This window comes from Erpetoichthys calabaricus, chromosome 2 (genome assembly GCF_900747795.2).
Source record: "Erpetoichthys calabaricus chromosome 2, fErpCal1.3, whole genome shotgun sequence".
NCBI classification, from domain to species: Eukaryota; Metazoa; Chordata; class Cladistia; order Polypteriformes; family Polypteridae; genus Erpetoichthys; species Erpetoichthys calabaricus.
In genome coordinates, this window is record NC_041395.2 from 114,306,018 (window position 1) to 114,331,678 (window position 25,661).

The 25,661-nt window shown below is 39.5% G+C and overlaps 1 protein-coding gene across 1 annotated transcript in view; it reads left to right on the top strand.

Moving 5' to 3' along the window:
• The window catches only part of LOC114646274 (calsyntenin-2-like), a 791,236-nt gene that overhangs the window by 578,160 nt on the left and 187,415 nt on the right, over positions 1–25,661 (top strand). Inside the window, exons 6-8 of the mRNA XM_028794392.2 lie at positions 7,201–7,386; positions 18,086–18,343; positions 21,168–21,289. Of these exons, the coding sequence (XP_028650225.1) occupies positions 7,201–7,386; positions 18,086–18,343; positions 21,168–21,289 (566 nt within the window). The remainder of the gene's footprint in view (positions 1–7,200; positions 7,387–18,085; positions 18,344–21,167; positions 21,290–25,661) is intronic.

Sequence of the window (25,661 nt, forward strand, 5' to 3'; positions counted from 1 at the left end):
TGAAAGAGTTTACACCTCCGCTTCGGAGGAATACGTGCGAGGAGCACCAGAGGTTTGAGAGAGAGAAAGAAGCAGAAAATCCATTTTTAACCCCAGAGAGAAGTCGGCACAGGCTTTTTGACAAGGCGGAGTAGCGCGCGGGAGGCAGATTACGCGACAGAGCCGGCCAGAAGGAAAAGGAAAAATGTGAAGGTAGTCTGTTTAAGTTTCCTAGGGGTTTCCTAGGGCTTTTCCCAGGGGCGTCTGTGTCTTTTTTGGGGTAGGATTAGCTTCGCAGCTCACAATATATATATATATATATATATATATATATATATATATATATATATATACTAGCCAACCCGCGGCGTAACATATGCCGCATAATTATGTATTGATGGGTGAACACTTGCTGAACGACACAGTTGTCCAAATGGGGTGGGTTTGTGGATACCACTGTGAGTGAATGAAAAGATGGACCTCTGGAGAGAGCAACATACAATAGTCCGTGACTGAAAGCGGGATTGTCTGTGACGATGGAGGCCACGCTGGTGAAAGTTACTTCGTCGGTAGGGATAAGTTTCAGCAGTTGTTCATTAAGATGTAGCGAGTCTTCATTGTTGACGCTTAATATAGCTTGCGTACTGAGTTGTTCCGGAGTCACAGTTGAGAAACACTTTTTTAATGTCTTTTAAGCACAGGGAAAAAAATGAACATGTGAAACATCCGTAATGTAATAAGCCACCAAGAAAAGTAACATTGCAACAATGTACGCTACGATCCAATCGTTGTAAACAGAAGTGAAAACAAAATCGAGGCTGGTGCATTCTTTAACTGCCTTGTAGCACAATGGTAGTGCTGCTGTTTTGCAGTAAGGAGACTGTGGAAGATTTTGGGTTTGCTTCCCGGTTTCTCCCTGTGTGGATAGTGCTTTGAATACTGAAAACACCGGTATATCAATGTAATGAAGTATTATTATTCTTATGCGTCCAGCGCTCTCTCTCTCGCGCACCTGTATGTGTGTGTGTGTCGCTCGCTCTCTCTCGCTCGCCACACGTGTTCCTGCAGGCATACTAGTAAGTGAATGAAAAGATGGAACTCTGGAGAGAGCAACATACAACTGTCCGTGACTGAAAACTGGTTTTGGCAGATACATTCACATCTTTTTGAAAGTTTGGCCCTGTGCCTTATTAATTGTCATTGCAAAGGCAAATCTAACAGGAAATTGTCTTTGCTCAGATGCACGCACAGGCTCTCTCTCAGCAGCACGGGAGCCCCCTCCTCCTCTGTCTCTCAGAAGCAGGCAAGCCCTCTCTCTGTCTGTAACATTGCAGCAGTTGTATAAACACTTTTTTTTTAAATGAGTTTTAAGCACAGGGGGAAAAAAAGGAACATTTGAACAAATCCGAACTTTATTTAAAAGCCAACCAAGATAGTAACATTGCAGGAGTTCACCATTTTTAATCAGGCGACTGACAGTAGTGGAGTCAGGCACAGAGAAGGTCAGCTGCTGAGAAAGCGTCTCGACTGTTGCGGTGAAGCAGGTGAGACGCTAATGAAAAAGAGGCACAGGGGTTATTGGTTTTTAAAGACTGCTTCCTTCATTGTGTTTTACCCTCAGTTTTAAAGGATTGCGCGGCTCTCTCTGTCGCGCTGCCTGTGTGTGTCCCTCTGTCTCCCTGTTGCGCTGCCTGTGTGTGCATGGCTCTCTCTCTCGGGCTGCCTGTGTGTGCCTCTGTCTCTCTCTCGGGCTGCCTGTGTGTGCCTCTGTCTCTCTCTGACGCTGCCTCTGTGTGAACCAAGGTTCCACTGAGGTTGACTAATGAAAAGTCAACGTGGCTCAATTGCATGTGGACTGTGGCACAGACAAACAGAAATGACGGCATGTTTTCTGAGGCGTCGCTGGTGGGCGTGGCTCTGCGAGTTGTCGTCGTATCCAATGGTCTTAGAGCTGGTGGGCGTGGCTCCTTCCTGCGTGCGCCATGGGTGTCTTACTTGTCGGTGGCTTAGTGAATCCACGCCCCTTCCGGTGTGCTTTCCATAGGTGGCTACTTGTCTTCCGGCTTAGTGAATTATATATATATATATATATATATATATATATATATATATATATATATATATATATATATATATATATATATATATATATTTAATTTCAGATGTAAAGTAACAGTTGTTTGCTTTGGGTCACCCTAATTTGGCATTGTGTTAGTTCACACACCTTGTTTTAATGTTTCAGATCCCTTGTTACACTTCACTTCCATCTGTTCTGCATATGTCTCTTCACAATTTTTAAATGGTTAGCTTGTATCATCCATCCATCCATCCATCCATTTTCCAACCCGCTGAATCCAAACACAGGATCACGGGGGTCTGCTGGAGCCAATCCCAGCCAACACAGGGCACAAGGCATAGCTTGTATCATCTTTAGTAAAACCAACAGGTTTTTGCATCTTAAACACACACCTTTATAATGCATTTTTGAAAGATTTTTCTGCATCACTCTCTGATCTACAGTTGTACTAAACAGTACTTCTCCGGCATCACAAATGTATAATTCTACTCTAATGCTGCTCCGGTTCAGTCTTAAATCTAGGATCCCACTCACCTAATCTATCATTCAGCTGCTTCATTTTTTGAAGACTTCTAGAAAAAAATAAGAATTGATTAATGATGGCATTTAACCCATTGACTACCACAGTGCAAATCATCAAATTTGATCTGATGCCAATGTAAAATCAGGGTGTTACTTTAATATACTAATTAAATGCTTTTTGTTATTGAACAAAATTCACAATAAAGATACATGTTCTATAAAAGAAATCTATTTGTGTTATCCAATTTGTGGTTCATGAACAGAAAATTCTTTGTGCACTTCAACTACACGATAACTTGGCTGGATCTATCAAGCTAGATGTTATGCTCATATTTGGTGCTACAGCCTCAAAGACAGTTTACAAGATAACTTGTAAATGGCGTCTGTCAATAGATTGCCTTCATCAAGTTAACTTGTATTTTGCAGCCAATCAAACTTGTTTGAAAAATCAAAGGTGATTTTGTAGTACGTATACAAAGTGGCAGTACTAACAGTGCCCCTCTTCAAACTCTCCTTGATTCACATTGAGCATGCATCAATTGGTGAAGTGTTGTTCTCTCGGGTGTCACATGCATTTGGATGCTGCAGTTTTCTTCTGTTTCTTTTAAGTTACTGTGCATACATACAGACTGCAAGCAAAAAAAAAAAAAAACAATTAACAATAATATTAAAAAGATAGGGGAAAAACATACAGTACAACAGCATATGTAGCACCCTGAATATCTTTATCTTATTTGTGAATTTATTCAATTTTATACTTAGTTTTAATATGAGTATTCAAATTGTAATGTTTGGTTAATTTGACAGCCCTACTTTAAAAAGAACAACCGGCAAACTATGAACAAATCACATTCACAAGGTGTGGATATTTTAGTGTCAACATTCAAAGGATTCTCTTATGCACTTTACAGGCATCCCAGGTTTTAATTAATAATTTTTGAGAAGAGGACAATTGTGCCATCTCTACTTTGTAAACTTACAACAAGTAAATGGTGCTACTGGAAAATCTTGTGCAATGAAACTAATAGAGATAGGCAGTCCCCATGCCTTAGATAGATAGATAGATAGATAGATAGATAGATAGATAGATAGATAGATAGATAGATAGATAGATAGATAGATAGATAGATAGATAGATAGATAGATAGATAGATAGATAGATAGATAGATAGATAGATAGATAGATAGATAGATAGATAGATAGATAGATAGAACAAATTAACAAACAAATCAACAAACTTTATTTTGTTCACAGGGAGAAATTTGCCTTGTTTTACAGAAGTTCTTTAAATAAATAAAAAAGATTTATATACATACTATATAAACTATAGTCTGAATGCAAACGAGAATGATTAAAATGGAAAAAAATTTCTGACTTGGCTGTCAGTCATAATGAGGCATTATGCAGATGTGTCAGAGAGAGGATGTTCAGCATTCTTCATAATGGCATTGGGCTTTGTTTTAGATAGATAGATAGATAGATAGATAGATAGATAGATAGATAGATAGATAGATAGATAGATAGATAGATAGATAGATAGATAGATAGATAGATAGATAGATAGATAGATAGATAGATAGATAGATAGATAGATAGATAGATAGATAGATAGATACTTTATTAATCCCATTAATTATCTCCTTTGCTACTACTTCTAGGGGTGGGTCTCTCTTAAAGTGATATTACAAGGCCAACATATGACAGAGTAGAAAATTGCACTGGCCCTCACAGAGTTGTGGAAGATATGAAGGATGTCACTGCCCACATTAAAGAACACAGTCTCCTGCCCTTTCCTACATAGTTCCTCTGTGTTACAAGACCAGTCCATCCTGTCATTAATGTGGACCGCCAAGTACTTGTAAAAGAGCACCACTTCTATGTTCACTCTCTGAATACTGACCAAACGTAGAGGCTCTTTGGTTTGGCAAAAGTCAATAACCAGTTCCTTGGTTTTGCTGATGTTACATTGCAGAGAATTCTTCCTGCACCAAGAAACAAAGTTCTCCACTTGACTGATAAACTCTGCCTCATCTCCCTTACCAATACACCTCATAAGTGCAGAATCGTAAGAATTTCGACCTTATGTTATATTTATAGTTGGTGGCGCACAGGGTAAAAAGAAAAGGAGTTGGGACTGTTCCTTGTGGTGCTCCAGTGTTGCTTACATCCATATTGGAAACACAGTTGTTCATTCTCACAAACTGCGGTCTGCACGACTGATAGTCCATTATCCAGGAACTCCATGAGCATCCACCTGCATATATCTGAGCTTACCTGTTAACAGTGATGGCTGGATCATATTGAAAGCACTGGATAAATCGGTCTCCTCAGAGGGAACGTTACTCTTATGACTATAATACAGTACAAGTAACTGAGTCTAATGCCCCCTTATGCAGTACTCAGTACTCTACCAGCTATATCACTTCAGTTAATTCAATACCTTCATCCTGATAGTATACATTACCAGAGGAGGAGGAGAGTCTGTCACTGTGTAATTTAATACTCTACCAGCTGAAAGTTTCTTGGTCAGTTGAGGTGAGGGGAAACGTCCCCTGTTACTCAACTAATTAATTATTTAATTCTGACTTGGAGACCCTAGGTTCACACCCAGAAACAACAAAAAACAGAATGGGGATAGACACTGTGCAATTCCTTTCCAGGTTATGTCACCATTGCTGATGGCACCTATGTTGTTTGCATAGCACCTCAGTCTATGTCTCCTGGGTTAATGTCACTTGTCTATTACCCAGAAACCTACAGACTCTCACATGGGTCAGTGCATAACCCAAAACCCCATTAGTTATAGTAAAAGGATTACTACCCTTCATGCTGCTCCGCCGGTTGCAACATCAGGGTCAATGTGATGCTACATGCTTCCAGGGCTAACAGCATTTTTGTTGAATCCAAAACATCTGAAGTCATATTGGCCAAGTCAGTGCAGTACACACAATCACAGGCTGGTTATACTGGACCCACAACTCCACAGGATAAGTCGCCAGAACTAACAACCATTATGCAGTACATATAGAGAAAAGCCAAGCAAAATGACACCTTTTATTGGCTAACTAAAAAGATTACAATATGCAAGCTTTCGAGGCAACTCAGGCCCCTTCTTCAGGCAATTTTGCTTGGCTTTTCTCTACATTCATAATGGCTAACACGGTACAACACCCTAGTACTGCAGTACATATAGTACAACATCACAGGTTATGTCACCAGGAACATTGTGGTAACCTTTACTCCAATTTTAATGCCACTTGGCTTAATGCTTCTCATGCCCAACACAAAGGCCCAGGGGATACTGTCACAAGGATTAATGTCCTAAGGTACAGCTAATGGAGTTCTGAATGGTGTGTGCCTGTTTTTTTATGACTTCTGCAGTTTAATCTTTTATGACTATGTTACTGAGAAAATACTGTTGGTTTTGAAGTAACCTTTGAATGGTCCTGACCGTCAACACCAGTTTTTTGGAGTGTCTGACTCAGAATGGATCAACAACACCTATTGTGCGCATCCTGCACATACCTAAGTAACAGCAACAAGGACTAGCCGTGTGTTTCGAGATGCACCCACTACTCAGTCTAACAATCCTGGGAAGTGCCCAAAGGCCCTTTGTTTGCTTACTCTGATTAAAACCTTTGTAAAATGCTGTTCCTGATACAGTAAAGGAAAGATGGAATTGCTTTTAGCAGTAGAAGCAGTATTGTCATGTGAACAGAGTATAGTGAAACTGTGACTTACTTATCTGATCAACATGCAACAACACGTCGCTGCTCTCCTTCGCCTACAAGAATATATTAAAATACATAACTTCATTTTATTTAATAGAAAACACAAATCTTTCAAATGAAAATCTGAATGCCAACATTGACAAGTAAATAGTAGAGGAGGTGCTTTTTGAAGTATAAATTTAAAGTCAAGCATTGAAGTCGACATGTGACCAAGTTTGCTGCTAGACCAGTAGAAAGCTGAACAAAAGTGTGCTGATAAAGAAAACATGGCAATTTGCAATTTGCTTATTTCAGATGCAGCATGTGGCACGCATCTTGGAAATTTCATCTTCGTAGTCACAGCCCTGGTCTCTGCTGCCACAGACTGTTTCCCAAAGATACAAGGCTACTTCCTCACCAGCAGATTTCATTTATTTTAGACCAGTTATCTTGGACTTTTCATTTCCAGGGGGTGAAATAAAAATGCTAAGTGAGGTTTAAAAATCTTTCAAAAGCAAAACTGGCTTAACAAATCAAAAGCAGCCCAGCCGGGGAAGCGGCTGCTCCACAGCTGATCATCTGAAAGGCATGTGATTGCTGGCAAAGCTAAAATATCACATCTAATGACTCAGGAGCAACCTGACTGTAATTAAGTGGTGCTTGGAGACCAAATTTTATTCATAGTAAAAATAACAGGCACCTGGCAAAGGGCTAGCATGAGGACACAATATCTCCAGGGTGCAGGTCAGACCTCCAGTGATGTAACTAATTAATTCTGCTGTGAATCTCCCTAAAGTTCCCATTTCTTGTGCTCACTCCTCTTTCTATCCCTGCCTTTCAGGTCCATGTGTATACATTTATTTATGATTTGTTTTGTGTTTCAAACTAATACTGGCATCATTTGTTTTCAGGTTGGAACAAGAGGACAGAGTATGAGCCTGGCACTGGAAGCAAACCATTATTTCCCAAAATGCAATTGGAAACGTGTGATGGCCCAGTCTCATCCATCCGGACCACGGTAGAACTGCAAACCAGCCATATAGGGAAGGGGTGCGATCGTGAGACGTACTCCGAGAAATCACTGCAGAAGCTGTGCGGTGAGTATAACTGTGAAAGCTGTCCTCATTTGGTGTATTTGTACATCTCAGATTATTTATTAATATTTTCATGTAACTAACACAATTAATAAAAATTACTCTTTACCTGTATTTATTTCTAAATTTATACTGAAGGGATGTTTGTTTTCATAGTTATGTTTTTGTGGGTGTTTCTCCAGGATCTCCTCCTACATCCTAAAACATCCATGTCAGGTTATTTGGCAACTGTAAATGGTTTTCTGGATGAGTGTGTGTGTGTGTGTGCTTAGTGACAGGCTGACATCCTGTCCAGCTCTGGCTTCTGTTTTGTAACTGATACTATCAAGATAGCCTCTGCCCTCTGGATTTTAAAATTGCATTGGGGACTGGATATATTTGCAAATGGGTAGCATGATGGCTTCAGATTTTTGGGGTCAAATTCCAGTCCAGTAACTATCTATGGGTGCTATGTATGGGTTTTCCTCAAGTCCTTTAATTTTCTACCACACCCCAAAGACATGCAGGCTTGGCATTGTATGAGTGTGTGACTGAGGGTGGCAATGGATTGGTGCCTCATCCAGGTCTGTCTCCTCATTTGTGTTCAGTTACACTGGGTTAAGGTCTCGCTCCTCACAATTGGCAAAAGGATAAGCAAATATGAAAAAAGATTCGAGAGGATGTAAAGTGTATTCATTTGTACTTTTATTACAAAATCTTTACTAATAAATAATAATAAAAAGAGAAAATCGAAGGGCAAATCAAAATACAAAATAACAGGGGTAATACAATAGACACCAGATGCCAATCTGAAGCCTCCTAACACAGATGAGTCCCTATGCACCACTGGGTGGCTTATCCAGTAAAGTATCCCAAATGTAATACTGTCTCTTTACCAGATTGGTCTCACCTCTTCTCTCTTCATCCTGCCATCTCTGTTCCCAATTTTAGACTCCTTTAGCTTCTCTTTTGGAGGTGGTTATAAAACATTTCCTAGGGATACTACTAGGTCACTCTGGAATCATTTCTTAGGTAAAGTTAACTCCATAACACAAAGAGGATCATTAGCCATTTGGTATCTCTGAAGTCCTCATCTACTGAGCCCCTTAAAGGGTTATATATCACTGGTGACTCCCAAGCCGTTCTTTCTGATTAAGACAGATCATGGCCTCCATATAGCTCTACCTGGGTCTGTGTGCCTAAAACAGCCAGGAGTTACAGTATTTCCTTTTTCACTTTCTATTCCTATTTAATGGTAGCTCGGAGATCCATGCCAGTTGCTGAGTTGCCTTCCCTGTAGAGGACAGTTGGTGTTTTGTCTGATGTTTCCCAGCAACATTAATTGTATGAAGTAAGCTGGGCAGGTGCTGTTGTGTTGCCTACCCATGGCATTGAGACACAATTAAATGTTCCTGTCTCATCTGTCGGTTGAACAGTTTACTATGTTATAGGTAATACTACCTCTTATTTGTCTGGGCCATCTGTTAGTTATGGAATGAATGTTGCATCCTGGTGGTCCCTATTCATGACCACTTTTTTGTCCTTCGTTTACATGCCTGCTGCGATATATTTGAAAAGATGTACAGCATTTTGGGTTGGTCCATGGAATAAAACATATAAGAACAAATTGAATTAATTAAATATAACTTTATTTGATGCTTGTTGCAATCATTCAATAGCTAGGATGATCAGAAGTCCATTCCCTTGACATTTCCATGTCAGATCCAATTGATGTCCATGGAATGCAAAGCTCATTCCTTTCTCAACCAAGATGCTGGAAAGAAATCTTAAAAATCTTAACAAACTTAGCAGTGTTTGAACCTGTGATTCCTGGTCAGGGGAATCCTCCTGTTTTTAGTAGTAAAACAGGGCCAAAGGGAGAAAAATTAGGGTAAAAGTTTCATGGGGTGGTAACACTGGAGGGATTTTTATTCATGTGAATTACTTTCCAATGGAAACCATTCCTTCTACATCTTCCTAAGCCCCAAATGCTTGATGAAAGCATCAACGTACTGCAGGTTGTAAAAGTCTCTTGCCATTGTTCTCCCACTCATCTCAAACCTCATTTATAATTGGGTGGGATTCGGACTGGTCTGGGACTGATAAGCCACCTGACAGATGTATACTTATCCTGCCCCAGCTTGTATTCTTCCTGTTAATGTTTTACTTTATTAACAAGAGTCAGAGTTCCATATTCACATGGAAGCAAATCTAGGGCTGATATTAGCTTGCAGAGTGCTAGAAAGCTGTTGGCATACCTTCATACGATTAGAATCAACTGTATTGAGTGTAGAGTTCTATAAAAAGTATTCATCTTTTATTTTTAAATAGCATTGAATTACAATGAATTTGACTTTTTTGAGACCGATTGACCGAAAAAGACTCTTTAATGGCTAAATGAAAACAGATCTCTGCAAGTGGTTTGTTATTACAAATATCAAACACAACATAATCAAACACATTAAGTATTCACCACCTTCTTTCAAGGCAGTATTTAGTAGATACACCTTTGGCAGCCATGATAGCCTTGCGTCTGTGTCCACAGGACTCTATCAGTTTTTCCATACCTAGACACTGCCATTTGTGCCATTTCTTCTTTTTAAAAATCCTTCAGCTCTGACATGTTGCATGGGGATTGTGAGCAAACAGCCTTTGTTAAGTCCATTTACAAACCCTCAATTGGATTGAGATCTGACTCGGCCATTCCAGGAGATTAACAGTGTTGTTTTTAAGACATTCCTTTGTAGATTGAACTAATTTCTGGAAAACAAATCTCCAACGATGAAGGTTTCTTCCACACTACATCAGGTTTTTCGTCAGGATTTTCCAGTATTTATCTGCATTCATTTCACTCTCTACGCTTACATGCATTCCAGAATCTGCTGCAAAGAAACATCCTCACAGCATGATGCTGCCACAACAATGATTCATGATGGGGATGGTATGGTGGGATAACATGTAGTGTTGGGGCTATGCCAAACGTGGTGTTTAGTCTGATGGGCAAAAAGCTCAATTTTATTCTCATCAGTACAAAGAGCTTATCTCCAGCTGATTTCAGCATCTCCCATGTTGTCCAGAAGTCATGTGCATTTCTTTAAACAGTGGCATCATTTTGCCATTCTCCCATAAAGCTGTGACTGGTGAAGCACCTGAGCAACAGTTGTTGCCTGCATAGTCTCTCTCTAACCTCAGCCCCTTTAGGTTGTAACTTATAGGTGTCTTGGTGGCCTTCCTTTCTAGTTAACTTCTTGAATAATCCTTCAGTGCTGGTCTACAGCTCTTTCATACTTTTTTCATGTTTTAATGATTGCTTTAACTGAACTCTAAGGAGTATGCAGTGACTTGGATATTTTCTTGCATCTATTCGTGACTTCAGCATTTCAATCCCCTTTTCACGGAGTTTCTTGGGTGTTCTTTCTAATACTCAGCACCTTCACTGTGCAGATTATAATTTTATTACTATTACTGGTTACACATACAGGTGCATTTATACAAAAATTACCTGAAAAATGTGGAGGAAGACAGGTGATCTCAATTGAGCCAATCAGGTGAATTCTAAAACCAGCTGGCTGCACCAGTGATGCTTTAGGTGTGTCATACTAAAGGGGGTCAATACGTACACAGTCACTTATCACTTTTGCAGAGATCCATTTTCATTTTGACATTAAAAACTGTTTTCCTGTTGATCAGTGTCAAAGCAGACAAATTAAGCCCACTGTGATGCAGTGGTGTATTACAGTAAAATGTGAAACCTTCCCAAGCAGTGAATACTTTTTATAGGCACTGTATTTAAGTGAAACAATTACCATTTGTAATGACAATGCTCAAAGCATAAAGCTACAAGCAGAGATTTCACAGTAATTGGAATACAGAACCAGAGTTTATAAGTAGTGCCTTTGTTATTTAAATGATTACTTTTGCTTTTCTACTTTTTTTTAGCATGTAAATAAAATACAATTGTGGATTTTGGGATAAACACTATTTTGAGTTATTTCATTTTAAAATTAAACAGTTTATATCAGAGCACAGAACAGTGCATTTACAAGTTTGCAATGGTGATTGATTCTTCAAGGAGAGATTTAAAGAATAAATTCACTGAGTTTTTTCATTAGCATCATTGTTTATCAAGTCAAATTTTTAACATTTTTGAGATAATAAAAGTTAGTCGTCATTTGTGAATATCCTCCATGCAGTGGAAAAACATGGCATTCTTTTGCAAAAGGTTTACAGGAATGCACATTGAAAGTCAGGAAGACTTTAAAATCAGAATAGTTTAAAGTACTTTAGTACAATTGTAGTACTACATAATTTACATGTACAAGCGACATGCCTTTTCTTCACAGTAGGACATTGTTCCATTTTTTTAAACAACATTTATTAAGCTGCTGAATTAGTAAACACCAATTAGGAGAAATTTGCTCTTCAGAATGGGGGAAAAATTTGTAATGGGGGAAAGATATGATAATGTAGCTTTATGGCAGAATATTTTAAATTATGAACGTGTAAACTAATTACGCTCATGCATCATTATAAGACAACTAACTAAGCAGAGCTCACCTCCACGTCTTACATTGGTTACCAGAGACTCTGCCATTCCTCTCAGTAACACCTTTTCTCATTTTTAGCTCTCTTCTACTTTAAAATTACCTTTATAATTATTAAAGTATTTTAACTTATGTGATACTTAAAGGGTAAATGATTTTGAAATTACCAAATATTCATTAATTCTAACGCATAGCTAATCCTATAATCATTTCATTTTATAGACTTGTCCCTGGTAAGGATTATGGTGGCTTTAAGCTCAGTTTCCTCTTTCTCCAGATACCATATTCTGAAGTCCGCCCTCTCTAAGGTGTCCATTTCTGCACTGGGTCGTCATCTTGGAAAGCATGGTCCACCATTCTTATGAGATGCCCAAACCAACTCAGCTAGCTTCTGTCAAAAGAGAGGAAGAACGCCCCACTTTCAGAGTCCTCCCTAACCCTAACTCTACTCATAAGCTTAATTTCTGCCACTGGTAATTTTGATTGTATTATTTGTTCACTAAAACCACAGATGATAATTGAAACACAGAATTAACAGTAAATGAGAGATTTTGGTTCTCCTTCTGGTCCAGTGACTCTTTCGCCATAGAACTGCAGCAATTCTCCTGAATGCTCTTATTACATAACCATTTAAACTTCTTAATTATGAGTATTTTTGGCTGGGAAAAAAATGTAAAAAGGCAAGCCTAGATGCGAGGTATCCACTTCATGTACTGTAGCACTGATATTGTTAGCATTCGAATGTAAGCAGAATTAGAGGTCCTGTACAATAGAGGCCTGCTCATCATAACTGCAAAATTCTTGTTAATCAGTTCTAGTACATCAACTTTAAATTCATTAAAGGCCATTTTGACTGGGAGTATGTGACTTGGGGAAAAATCAGCCTTTCTAGTCTTCTGTGAGGCAGTCTTAAAAAATCATGATTGCTTTTTAAACTAAAATCAATTTAGAGTAATGTTGAAAGACATCGCTGACAGAATATATTAGCCCCAAAAGATGATGACTTTTCGATTCTTGGCACATTCGGTAAGCGAACTGATTTGAGATGTTCTATTGATATCAATAATTGCATGCCTCTCAATGAATGTAGTCAAGGGAAAAAAAGTCCATAAGAATAGGCATCTGCAGTATCGGACCAGAAACAATTAGCCGGAGCTCATTATCTTGGCTGGCTGCGTGCCCTTTTTGGCTTTCAGTTGAATTGCTGCCTTTGCGAAACCTCATTGCTCACTTGCTCATTGCAGTAAATACTTGGATTAATTTAACGGCAGTTTATTTCATGGCCAAGAGGTCTCAAAGTTGACTTTCCCTCATTGTTTTAACATAACTTTTTTGTCTTTCTCATGTTTTTTTTTTTGTGGCATAATATAAGATTTTCAATTTCCACTTAATTCAATTCAGAGTTATGGGGAATTGTTTTTCGCATAAATTCAATAATACAATCTATTGTTATGTGCATATTTATCTATTGTAAATTAAAATATAAAGAGTATGAAATATACGGTAAATATTAATAGGGTAAACTGCTTTTCCTATAATACGTTATGTTAGGTAATTGGCTCCACAAGTGTTTTGTGAATGAGTGGTCTGTATGATGAGCTGCCATCCCATCTAGTGATGGTTCCTGCTATGCCCAGTGCTGGTCATGTGAACTAAAACTGGATTAAGTGTGTTTGAGAATATTATGTTGTATCACATTTAAACATATTTTCTAAGTATCATATAATTTTATCATTGTTTTGAGAGTTGTGACAGATGGCCAGGGCCCATGCCCAGCCAGGACACCCCTGCAGCATATATGCTCCAGGGGAGCAAGCATGGGAAACCCAATATCTCCCCCTGGATGCTAGATGGCAGCCTCCCTGGGTTGCAGCGGTGCCTCAGGCTCCTGCAGGGCTTCATGGGAGTCGGAGTTTGGTGCAGCCCTGTTGGGTTTCACAGGCGCTGCCAGGGGGTGCTGCAGCAGGAGCTGCTAGCCCCTTCTGGGCAGTAGTTTCGCCACACCCGTAAGTTGCAGCCGGATGTCGGCAATCAAGCACCTGGAGCACTTCCGGGTGCCTAATAAAAGGAGCCAGCAACCACCACTCATTGGCCAGAATCGGGACGATGTGGGCAAAGCTTAGAGGAGGAGTGGTGGTGCTGAAAGAGAGGAGTGTGGTGTGTAGATTTACTTTGTGTCTTTTGGGACTGTGTTGTGCCTGTGGGAATTATGGGGAAGACATACCCCACAGGTGAAAAACAATAAAAGTATTTATTTTATACGTGCCTCCCGTGTCCATTTGTATAGCCCAAAATCACACAAGAAGTGCAGCAATGGGCTTTAATAGGCCCTGCCTCTTGACAGCCCCCCAGCCTTGACTCTCTAAGAAGACAAGGAAAAACTCCCAAAAAAAACTCTTGTAGGGAAAAAATGGAAGAAACCTTGGGAAAGGCAGTTCAAAAAGAGACCCCTTTCCAGGTAGGTTGGGCGTGCAGTGGGTGTCAAAAAGAAGGGGGGTCAATACAATATAATACAATACACAGAACAGAACAAATCCTCAATACAGTATAAAAAATAAAAATTTTATGTATGGAGCAGAATTTAACAGTAGATGATATGAAATGATATGATTTGGATTTGTTTAGAGTCCTGGAGACCTCAGCCATTTGGCCAGTGCTGGGCCAGCCAATCCGATGAAATATGCAATATATATATATATATATATATATATATATATATATATATATATAGTGGCACCCCGGACGGGCCTCATGCCTGGCCGGGGACACCCAGGAAGACAGGAGGAGGGCTCATTCCTCCTCCAGACCGCGAAGGGGCGCCTGCCCTGGTTGTATTGGGGGCCACGGGTACAGGGCTTGGAAGCCCAACCCTGTAGGGGCCCGTGGTCACTACCAGGGGGTGTCCCCCTGCCTGAAGGACCCTGGACCCCAGTACTTCCGCCACACCAGGAAGTGCTGGGGGGAAGAAGAGACGGAACACCCGGAATGCTCCTAGGAGGACAGTCGACACTTCCGCCACACTGGGGCGTGTCCGCAGGATTGCTGGTGCACACCTGGAACACATCCGGGTACGGATAAAAGGGGCAGCCTCCCTTCATTCGAGGCTGGAGTCAGGTGGAAGCAGGATAAGGTGCAAGAAAGAGAGAAGGAGGCGGTCCGAAGAAGCAGAGTGGTTGGCCTGGACTTTGGGGAAGATTGGGGTTTGTGACACAATACTTGTAAATAGTAGTGTAAATAAACATGTGGTAGTGAAATTAACATGTCTGCCTGTCTGTGTCCGGGCCAAGTTCCACAATATATATATATATATTGTCACAATAATGAAACATACTCAGATAAAGGTTTGGGGCAGCCACCCATATAATATGGTATCCTGGCTGCAAAGTCGTTTTTTTATCAAATAAACAGCACTGATGTGCATACAACTGAATCCAAAACAAGACTGAGGAAATAGGGAAAAGGGGCAGGCTTTTAAAGGGGAAGACAGGAAGTGAGGTCATAAGGATCAGGCCCATGTTCTTTAGCCATTGGTTCAAGCCCGGACGTGACATCACATGGGCCGGAGCCGGTAAGGTCTCCTTCCATTGGCTCGGTCCCGGAAGTGACGTCCAGAGAGCCAGATGAAATCTCCCGGGAATGGTCTACAGGAAAGAGAGAAAAAGAGTCAGTGCACTCTGCCACCTCCCAGCATGCCTCAGAACTGCCGTCACTCAAGTTCTTTAGCTGCCTCCCATGTGCACGTGTGTGACAATATATATATATATATATATATATATATATATATATATATATATATACACAGTAATCCCTCCTCCATCGCGGGGGTTGCGTTCCAGACCCCCCCGCGAAAGGTGAAAATCCGCGAAGTAGAAACCATATGTTTATATGGTTATTTTTTATATTGTCATGCTTGGGTCACAGATTTGCACAGAAACACAGGAAGTTGTAGAGAGACAGGAACTTTATTCAAACACTGCAAACAAACCATTTGTCTCTTTTTCAAAAGTTTAAACTGTGCTCCATGACAAGACAGAGATGACAGTTCCGTCTCACAATTAAAAGAATGCAAATATATCTTCCTCTTCAAAGGAGTGCACGTCAGGAGCAGATAATGTCAGAGAGATAGAGAAAAGCAAACAAATCAATAGGGCTGTTTGGTTTTTAAGTATGCGAAGCACCGCGGCACAAAGCAGTTGAAGGCGGCAGCTCACACCCCCTCCGTCAGGAGCAGAGAAAGAGAGAGAGAGACAGATAAAAACAAACAATCAAAAATCAATACGTGCCCTTCGTGCTTTTAAGTATGCAAAGCACCGTGCAGCATGTCGCTTCACGAAGCAGCTGCACAGAAGGGAGCAAAGTGAAGATAATCTTTCAGCACTTTTTGACGAGCGTCCGTATCGTCTAGGTGTGCGAACAGCCCCCCCTGCTCAATCCCCCTACGTCAGGATCAGAGAAAGTCAGTGCGAGAGAGAGAAAAGTAAGTTGGGTAGCTTCTCAGCCATCTGCCAATAGCGTCCCTTGTATGGAAATCAACTGGGCAAACCAACTGAGGAAGCATGTACCAGAAATTAAAAGACCCATTGTCCGCAGAAATCAGCGAACCAGCAAAAAATCCGCGATATATATTTAAATATGCTTACATATAAAATCCGCAATAGAGTGAAGCCGCGAAAGGCGAAGCGAGATATAGCGAGGGATTACTGTATATATAATATATATATATATATATATATATATATATATATATATATATATATATATAATATATATATATATATATATATGCAATGTATCTGTCACATGTCTGCTTATCTGCCTGCCCCAGAGTGATACATTGAATTCATCTGCACTAATAAACATAGAGGGCTTCCTTATGAAGAATCAGAATGGGAGAACTTACTGATATTTTGTTACGCTACATTTCTAAGCAGTCAACACAACACAACTTGTGTACAAAAAGCTTTCACAATGCCAGTTACAGATTTAAATTACACATGAAGCGCTCCTTGAAAAGTTATTACTTTTTAAAATAATTTTACCCTTAAAATCTGTAAAGGGTTTTAATAGTAGGCTAAGAAAGTGAATTTGTAACAGACATGAAAAACTACATGCAAAAATATATTTACAATAAATAATTACTTAAATTTATATAACACTTTTCTCACTACTCAAAGCACGCCACTTCAACAACCACTAATGTGCAGCATCCACCTAAATGATGCTGATTCCTTCAGCACCTGAACCCCAGTCTGACTACTACTTGAGGTACCTTCTGTGTAGAGTTTGCCAGGCCAGTATTTATGTGAGATTCCACCCACAGGGCAAGTGTTAGGTTGACTCAGGCCACTAAATGTGAAAGAATGTGTATGTCTTGTAATAGACTAGAATCTCAGTCACCTCCTCCAGAGTAATCTAAAGCTCCATGAGGCTCTCCTATATAAACTGGTTTCTGTTGCCTAAATGGTAAACACAATGCCATTCAATAAAAGAGAAAGTTGAACTTAACATTTTCTCACATACGTAATTAATTTAGCAGCATTGCCAACAAGGCAAGAACCAACCTTGGAAGCGATGTCAGTTCTTCACAGGGCAAAAAAGGCAATTTTGTAAGCATTATTATAGGTAATTGTATATGTAGGTACATACGTATATAGGTATATGTTGCATGGTGCTTTTGTGTTGGCACATTGCATTTTGTTTTAAGGGTACTAATATTTTTAAATGTGGCTTTTATTCTGGGCAACACAGTGGGTCGATGCTAGCTCATTTATTGTCTGTGTAATGTCTATGCATTCTACTAGTGTGCCTTAAAAAGAATGTGCCTGGTATGAGTGACTATGGAGATGTGGTAAGTATGACTGAATGGTGCTCTGCCCTCTACCTGATCTTCAAAGGACAGGCATCTGAGTCCTGTAACCCTAAAAGTGAAAAAATTATTTATGGTTTGAGGATCTCCGTTTTGTGTGTTTACAACTGAAGGATTTTTTATGGGTGTATTTAGTGTACTCTTGTGACTTTTGAAGAATGTTATAAAAGATCAGCAAATGACTTTGAACTCCCCTTATTATACACAAAGTAGACTCAAAGGAGAAATAAACCTTGTTCAGAAGAATAGAGCATGAATTGTAATAATATGAAAGCATCACTGTTCTTCTTCTCTTTTTACCTGAATACTACAGGGGCCACATCTGGAAGTACAGACTTGCTGCCAGCTCCCAGTGCCACATCAAACTGGACAGCCGATCTTTTGACAGACAGTGGACGAGACAGTGATCTGATATTTAAATTTGATGGCAGACAGGCAGCCAAGATCCCTGACAGGGTAGTTCCCAAGAATCTGACAGATCAGTTTACAATTGCGACCTGGATGAAACATGGCCCAAGTCCAGGTCTGCGGGCGGAAAAGGAGACCCTTCTGTGCAATTCAGATAAGACCGGTAAGTCACATGTGGGCAATTTCTGAATTTTTGTAAGTATAAGGACTCCTTTAAAGGCACAAACATGTGCCCTGGACAGAACAACAGGTGTCATGTCCTATAGATTAGACTTACTGGAAGTGCTGCATTTCATTGAAAAACTTGGAAAATTGGCTTTTTGTGAGTCCTTTAGTGAAAAAAACCCATCCTTTTAAAAGTTGGCTTAAGACCTACTTGTTTTCTTCTGTCTTTCATTGTGTATGACGGGATTGTGGTGGATGTTACAATTGGTTGTTTTCTTAAACTGCTTTTGCATGATTGTTTGTATTGTGTTTATTTTAATGCTTTTTTGTACAGCACTTTGGCATAACCTCTGTTGTTTTAAATGTGCTTTTATAAATAAAAAATCTAAATCTATAGCCTGCCTCGCTGATTTACTCCTGTGGAAGAATCTCAGTGAAAGGTGTTGCTGTATATAAAATAAATATTTATTGTTCAATACAAACCTCTTGGAGGGCATTATGTACCAGTTATTACATTATTTAGGTAGTGTTCTGACACTGTTAGAGAAGTGCTGAGACTGAATGAAATAAGGACCAGGAAATGAAATGTGTGTCATTGGCAAAGTGGGGGGAAAAACAAACAAAATATATATATTTTGTTAAGCCAAAGAAGTTAAAAGCTAAGAAAAGGGCCTAAATAAATTGCTCAGAGTATTTGAAAATATTCAAAACTTGGATAATGAAGGCTACAAGGTGTCGGCTTTTAAACCATTGCATCGATGGTGTTATGTGGTGTGACCTCTGGGGACCCTAGCTTAGCAACGCGCTCTTCAAATGACAACACCTGAAACAAAATAGCATAGCGGAGAAAAATAATAAAACCAAAAAAAAAATACAAAAATTAAACTAATAGAAGAAAACTTTAAATAAAGAAACAGCTTTAGTTTCAGAGTCTCTGTATTTTTTTGCTCCTCTCTTTACTAATACTAGTATCTAATTAAATTCCTTTCCGTTTTTGTTTTTTTTTTTTGTCCAAGGAATCTTTATCTCTTATTAAAACTATATTTCAGCGTTTCATTTGTATTTTATATTTTTATTTTGAACCATTTCTGCTGCTATTTTGTGTTCTGCGGAGTTGCTATTCTTTGTATCCATCATGTGGAATGGCATTACAATTACTGGGGGAGTGCTTAAGTAATTTACAGCCACTGTGCTAATTCACAGTGGGTTTAAAGGTCACCCTTCCTATGCTTTTGTATCCTAGTTTGCAAATAAGACCCTATCTTTGCATACAGTTTTGTTATATTAAAAAATCTTGTTTTCTGAGCTTTTTGATTTTTGGTTTCCTGTGCTTGCAATCTCCCAGATTTTGACTTTTTGCTAATTTTTGCCCACTTCTTATCTTTTGATCAGTCTCACAAAATGTGCCTCTGAAGTCAGAATCACCAGAACATTTTGTAAGGCTCAGAAAAAAAAAACTGAAAGAGAATGAAATCACAAAATTAAAATAGAAAGAAATCACAACAGATTGTGAGAAAATTGAATAGCTAAAGTTCTTTGGGATTTACTTAGCTTTGTTTATCACCAGGAACTTTACTTTTGGAGGAGGCTGACAAGTCATTCTGTTACTCTGCATCCTCAGTAACTTCTACAGAGTCACAGTGGAGAACATGGCAACTACTGTAGCTGCATTACATTTTGGTATGGCAGCTGAAAGGCCTTGCTGCTAGTGGTTCATCACTCGGCCATGCTGCCATCCAAACAGAACAATGACAAGAGGAAAGCACGTTCCATTACCCCAACAACAAACCTCTTTGTGCCCTTGCCATGCAGCATTCAGTGCTTTACAACAACAAACAGTTTTTACATCCTGGCCATGCTACTGTAAGCTCACATACAGTCATCTTCCCGACCCGTTATTGAAGAACCAGCTGAATGTTACTGATCGTCAGTAGCTCAGTTACTTCTGTTGTTTGAATGCTAATTGTTCTTTGTGGACCAATCTGATATTTATTTGCAATTTGATATAACTACAAGACCAAACTTGAAGACTTCCCATTCGCTGCATACAGCATTGACGTTTCACTTTATATTGCATTTTTGCTTGCAAACATGCTTGTGATGGCACAATGTGTCATACTGTATATACTGTATATATAACTGATTAAAATCTCCTTCACACACATAAGCACTTTGTATAAAATATAAAACAACAAGAATGTCCTCCCATTCTTGTTTTCTTTCTTTATGCATATAAAACAATTGTGAATCTCGGGTTGCTTTGTATTGTATTCTTTTTTGTTTTATAAAGCCTCTTGTGACAGTGTTTGCTTTGAATGTTATGTAAAGTAAAGACTGATTTATTGTATATTTCTGTAAAATAAATTCTACTTTGTCAGATACTATCTGTGGCTTTCTGTTGCATTATTCCATTTTTGAACAGACTGGGATCTGCAGAGACATAAAAAAAGCCATGCACTCCTGAGGGCTCAACTGTTATGTCAGATAATTTAGGCAGTGTGAGCAGCAGTCATTTAGCTTTTATTAGCAATATCCAGAGTTTTTGTTTTGTTTTTTTAATAGTTACACTATTTTGAAAAAAGGATTTAGTTTTCTCTATCTTTCTGCAGGACTCACTTTAAGCTTATGCTTCATTATCTTAATGAGGCTTCATCAGACTCTTTCCTTGTTAATGAGATACAACCCTCAGTCATCTGTGTCTGATGTTTTATTTTAGTAGGTTTTTTTTCCCCCAAAGCTTTGCCAACACCCCTGGGTCATATTTTCATGGATCTGAGTCAATCAATAAAGTTAAGTTTGTCCTTCTTTTGGTTCACTTACAGAAATGAACAGACACCACTATGCCCTCTATGTGCACAACTGTCGCCTTGTGTTTTTACTGCGCAGAGATTTCGACCAAGTGGACACATTCCGTCCTGCCGAATTCCACTGGAAGCTGGAGCAGGTAGGTTGTTTTTTTCACTGCTACCCTCAATAAGCTTTTGTGATGCTTTTTTATCTGCTACACACAGCCATGTTTCACAATGGTGCAGCTTACAAATGTTAAAGATTGTAATATTTGGCTAAGAAGCTACTCTATGATGGATCTGGGCCCTGTCCAGGGCTGTTTGCTATCTTGTGCCTTGTGATGCTGAGATAGGTGGTAGGGTCTCACACCCTTGAAATGAATTAAGGAGTTTAAGAATGTATGTGTAAAAAAATAGTAATGTTAATACAAATTAATTCTATAGTAAAAAAATTCTTAAGACCTAATCCAACATGAACTGTTAATACTGAAGAATGATGCAACCAAAGCCCAGCCCAGCCTGTGGCATTAATCAAACAGTTCTGTATGTCCCGTTGAAGTGTGAAGTGGTGCCTAGAAGTGATTGCACACTCAAACACCAAGATAAATTTTGCATTTCACGAAAACAAAAAACAGGGCACTTATGTACTAAATGCTTTTGAAGGAAACCTCCCAAGGAGCCAGACGTATGCTGATTTGGGTAGAAGTGAACACAATTTCTGAAAAAGACCAATGTTTATAGTCTGCATGTCATAATTGTTATGGGTTTGTTTGAGCCTTCTAGTCATGCCAATGGCACAAAACATAGCATGAGGCAGTAAGCTGGTTGTCAGACAAAAAATGTTGACCTAGTACTTTAATTTTTTTTTTATTTGTTTATGTAATGTGTAAATACAAATATCAAGTACCCAAGTTTATTTTAAAGACCAGCAATGACATGATGTGTTCTGCCCCCTAGTATCACACAGAGGAGCGTGGGTGGGAAATACAGAAAGAGATCAAAGACTGTTCTGCAGCATAATTGACTAAATATGAATGACGATGTCTAATGGTTCACCCTCACCTGTCCACTAATTGCCCATGTCTCCTGGATTTATTTCTGTAACAATTTCACTTAGCTTGTGTAACAGTATGAACAGATCCTTCTGTGTGAAGTGTGCACTTCACATTTGTGTTTTTATAGCATTGTTTTTGTTTACAGTATCTGAAGTATAAACCGGAACTAGTCAGACTTTGTGTGTGTGTGCATGTGTGAGTTCAGTAAGTATGCAAGTACATGAAAGACAACCATAACATAGACAGGGCAAGAACTGCATTAATGTGAAGACCTTGTGAGGCCAGTTTTAGTGACATTTCCAAAATTTATTAAACCTTTTTGAGCTTTTGCATCTTTAGTTGGGTTGCTGTCTTTGGCATTTGGGTTGTGTTTTGACATTCATGGCACTTTCCTTCAATGGCATCATCATAAATACAGCATTTGTCACAAAGCTGCAGTGTCTCTACCACACATACTGTATGTATGAGATTTAATGGACACCGAGCTGCTGTGTTGCTATTGTATTGGAAGAAATCTGCAAAAAAGAAGAGGATAACTTTTTGCTTTGCTTTATTTCTTAGATTATGGGCTAGTACCGTATACTGAAAAAGGGAATTGGATTAAGATTTTTTCTTTTGTTTATTTGTGGTTATGGGTCCACGGTTCTTGAGGCTGATTCTCCGTTTAGCTGTGAACCACCCAATATCACTGACATTGCACAGTTTGGGCACCTGCTGAGGGTGGGGAAGGCTGCAGGGATCAGGGTGAATATTCTCCAGGCTGGTGGTAAGGCTGTCCTCCTGGCATTGCAAGCAATTTTTGTTTCCATTTGGGAGATGGACATCATTCCATCTGACTGGAAAATGGGACTTGTCGTCCCTGTCTGGAAAGGGAAGGGTAATCGCCTAGATTGCGGCAAATACAGAGGGATAACACTGCTGTTTGTGCCGGGTAACGTCCTTGCTAGGGTCGTCCTTAATAGGATCCGTGATCACTTGCTCACCTCCCAGTGTCCAGAATAATCTGGTTTTATGCCTAAGAGGTCTACCATCGACCGCATACTGCCACTGAAGGTTCTCATTGAGTGCAAACATGAATATCAGCAGAGTTTCTTTGCAGACTTTGTTGATTTGCATAAAGTGTTCAACTTAGTTGATCATGCTTTCCTGTGAGACATCCTGAGACTTTGCAGGATCTTCCTGAAGTTGCTGGATATCATGGCCGGCCTTTACATTGGTACTGTGAGTGCTGTGCAGAGCGGAGGCAGAACCTCTGCATTTTTCCCAGTTGATTCTGGGGTTCATCTGGGTTGTGTTCTTGCTCCTACTCTATTCAGTGCTTGCATGGACTGGGTGTTGGGCAGGGTCATACTGTATGGCATCTGTTGGTGAAGAAAGATTTACTGATCTAGAAGATCCAGGCCTTTAATAATCTCTTGGGCACAGGTATCAGTAGTGTGTCTGTCTGCAGAGAGTGTGTCAACCACATCGAGAGTTTTACTTACCTCAGCAGCAACATTCATGAAGTCAGTGGACAAAGTGGCAGAGCATAGGGGGTCATGAGGTCACTGGAAAAGGGTTTGTGGCACTCCTGATATTTCTACAGGATGAAGGTCTAAGTCTTTTGAGTTCTGGTGCTTCCTGTCTTGCTATATGGTTGCGAGACATGGACTCTATCCAGTGACCTGAGACGAAGACTGGACTCCTTTGGTACTGTGTCTCTTCTGAGAATCCTTTGGTACCACTGGCTTGACTTTGTGTTGAATGAGCAGTTGCTCATTGAGTCCTGAATGAGACACATTACCTGCATTGTAAGGGAGCGTCAGTTACGTCACTATGGCCATTTGGCGCTATTACCCAAGGGTGATCCGGCTTACAGGATCCTCATTATTGAGGGCCAGAATGGCTGGACCAGGCCAAGGGGACACCCACGTAACACCTGGCTGAGGCAGATAGAGGGTCATTTCCAGAGGATGGGACTGGGCCCCGTGTCTGCCTGGGGGGCTGCCAACACAGGATTCCAAGCTGTATCATTGTGTGGTGAGTGCAGCAATGTGCTGTACCAGTGCATGCTCCCCAACCTGACCTGAATTCTCTGAACAAGGCTGTAAATCGCTTGGAAATAACAGTGGTTCCAGTACTGGCTGACAGGTAGGTCAATATTTTTCCCAATATGGCCTGATTGATGAGTAGGCTTGTGACTAATTGAGACAGGTACTTGACAACTCACAATTGAGATATTTGACGTTGGTAAAGTTTGAGATAAGTAAACCTGGTTTTTACTAATGCACTTTTAGTTGAATTGCATACTGATGATGAACATATCTTTTCAATTTTTGATTTCCATTCTTCATTTGTAATTATGAAATCTCTTTCACATTGCCTTAAATCATATAAAGAGGACTTTAACAGAGATAAAGGTACTTATTATATAATATAGCTTCATATAGTTTTGATTACTAAAGGAGTATTATGGAAACCTGTCATATGTGTTTAAAAAAAAATCCAACTTACATTTAGTGGAAGAAATCGGTTTATGAAAGATTAAATCTGAGTTGCAGATATTTGAATCTTACACTAGGATCATCATTATAAAATCTCCCAATGCCAAAGTCTTGACAACTTTGAAAGTGAAGGATGGTTGTAAAGGTGATTACCTTGTACAGGTGTAAATAACAGTAAAATGTTGAACTTAAAGTGACTACACTGATGCCATATTTTGGTGTTGAACCACCAGATTCCTTTTGAATTAATGGTAGTTGTGGTGGAGGTGCACAAACCTAAGCATACAAAGAGGAGCTACAAGAAGATTTCCTTTCCAAATCCAACCAAGCTGGTACAGTTTTAATCCTTTCTGATTCCCTCCAAACCTTACAATGCAATGCAATACAATACAACTTATTTTTTGTATAGCGCTCTTCACTGAGTGCTGGAGAAGAGCACTGAAAACAATTCTCAGTAAAAATACAAGTATAGATACTGATTAGTAAATACATAACTGGTAACACATATTCATGCAGTTTTGTTAAAATGCACAAAGAGCAAGGTAATACTGAGTAAACATAATGGAAACCAACAATATCTTTCCATTAATTAATTGATGAACTATGGCCAGTTAATAATGGTGGATATTTAAAATCGTACAAGAGTAGGTCAAAAATAAAGTCACAGTCCTGGAGACCTCGGCCAACTGGCCACCGTCCCGCTCCTGGGTTTTCTATGGTGGAGTGTGGCTGTCCAATCTGATGAGCAAATCTTTCCATCCAATGATTCCAACACTCCTTTATCTGAGATGACTTTTCCATATGTAGGAGAGTGGCCTGGCAGTAGATAAGTGGCACTAAGTGCCTCATCCATTACACCAAGAATACAGAATGCAGTAAGTATAATTAGAAATTAGGCAGTGCCATGCCCAAGGCCTTCTTTAGATCTTTTTAATATAGATAATTTAAACTGCAACCTCTTTGTGATCCAAATAATCGTGTTTAAAATTGTG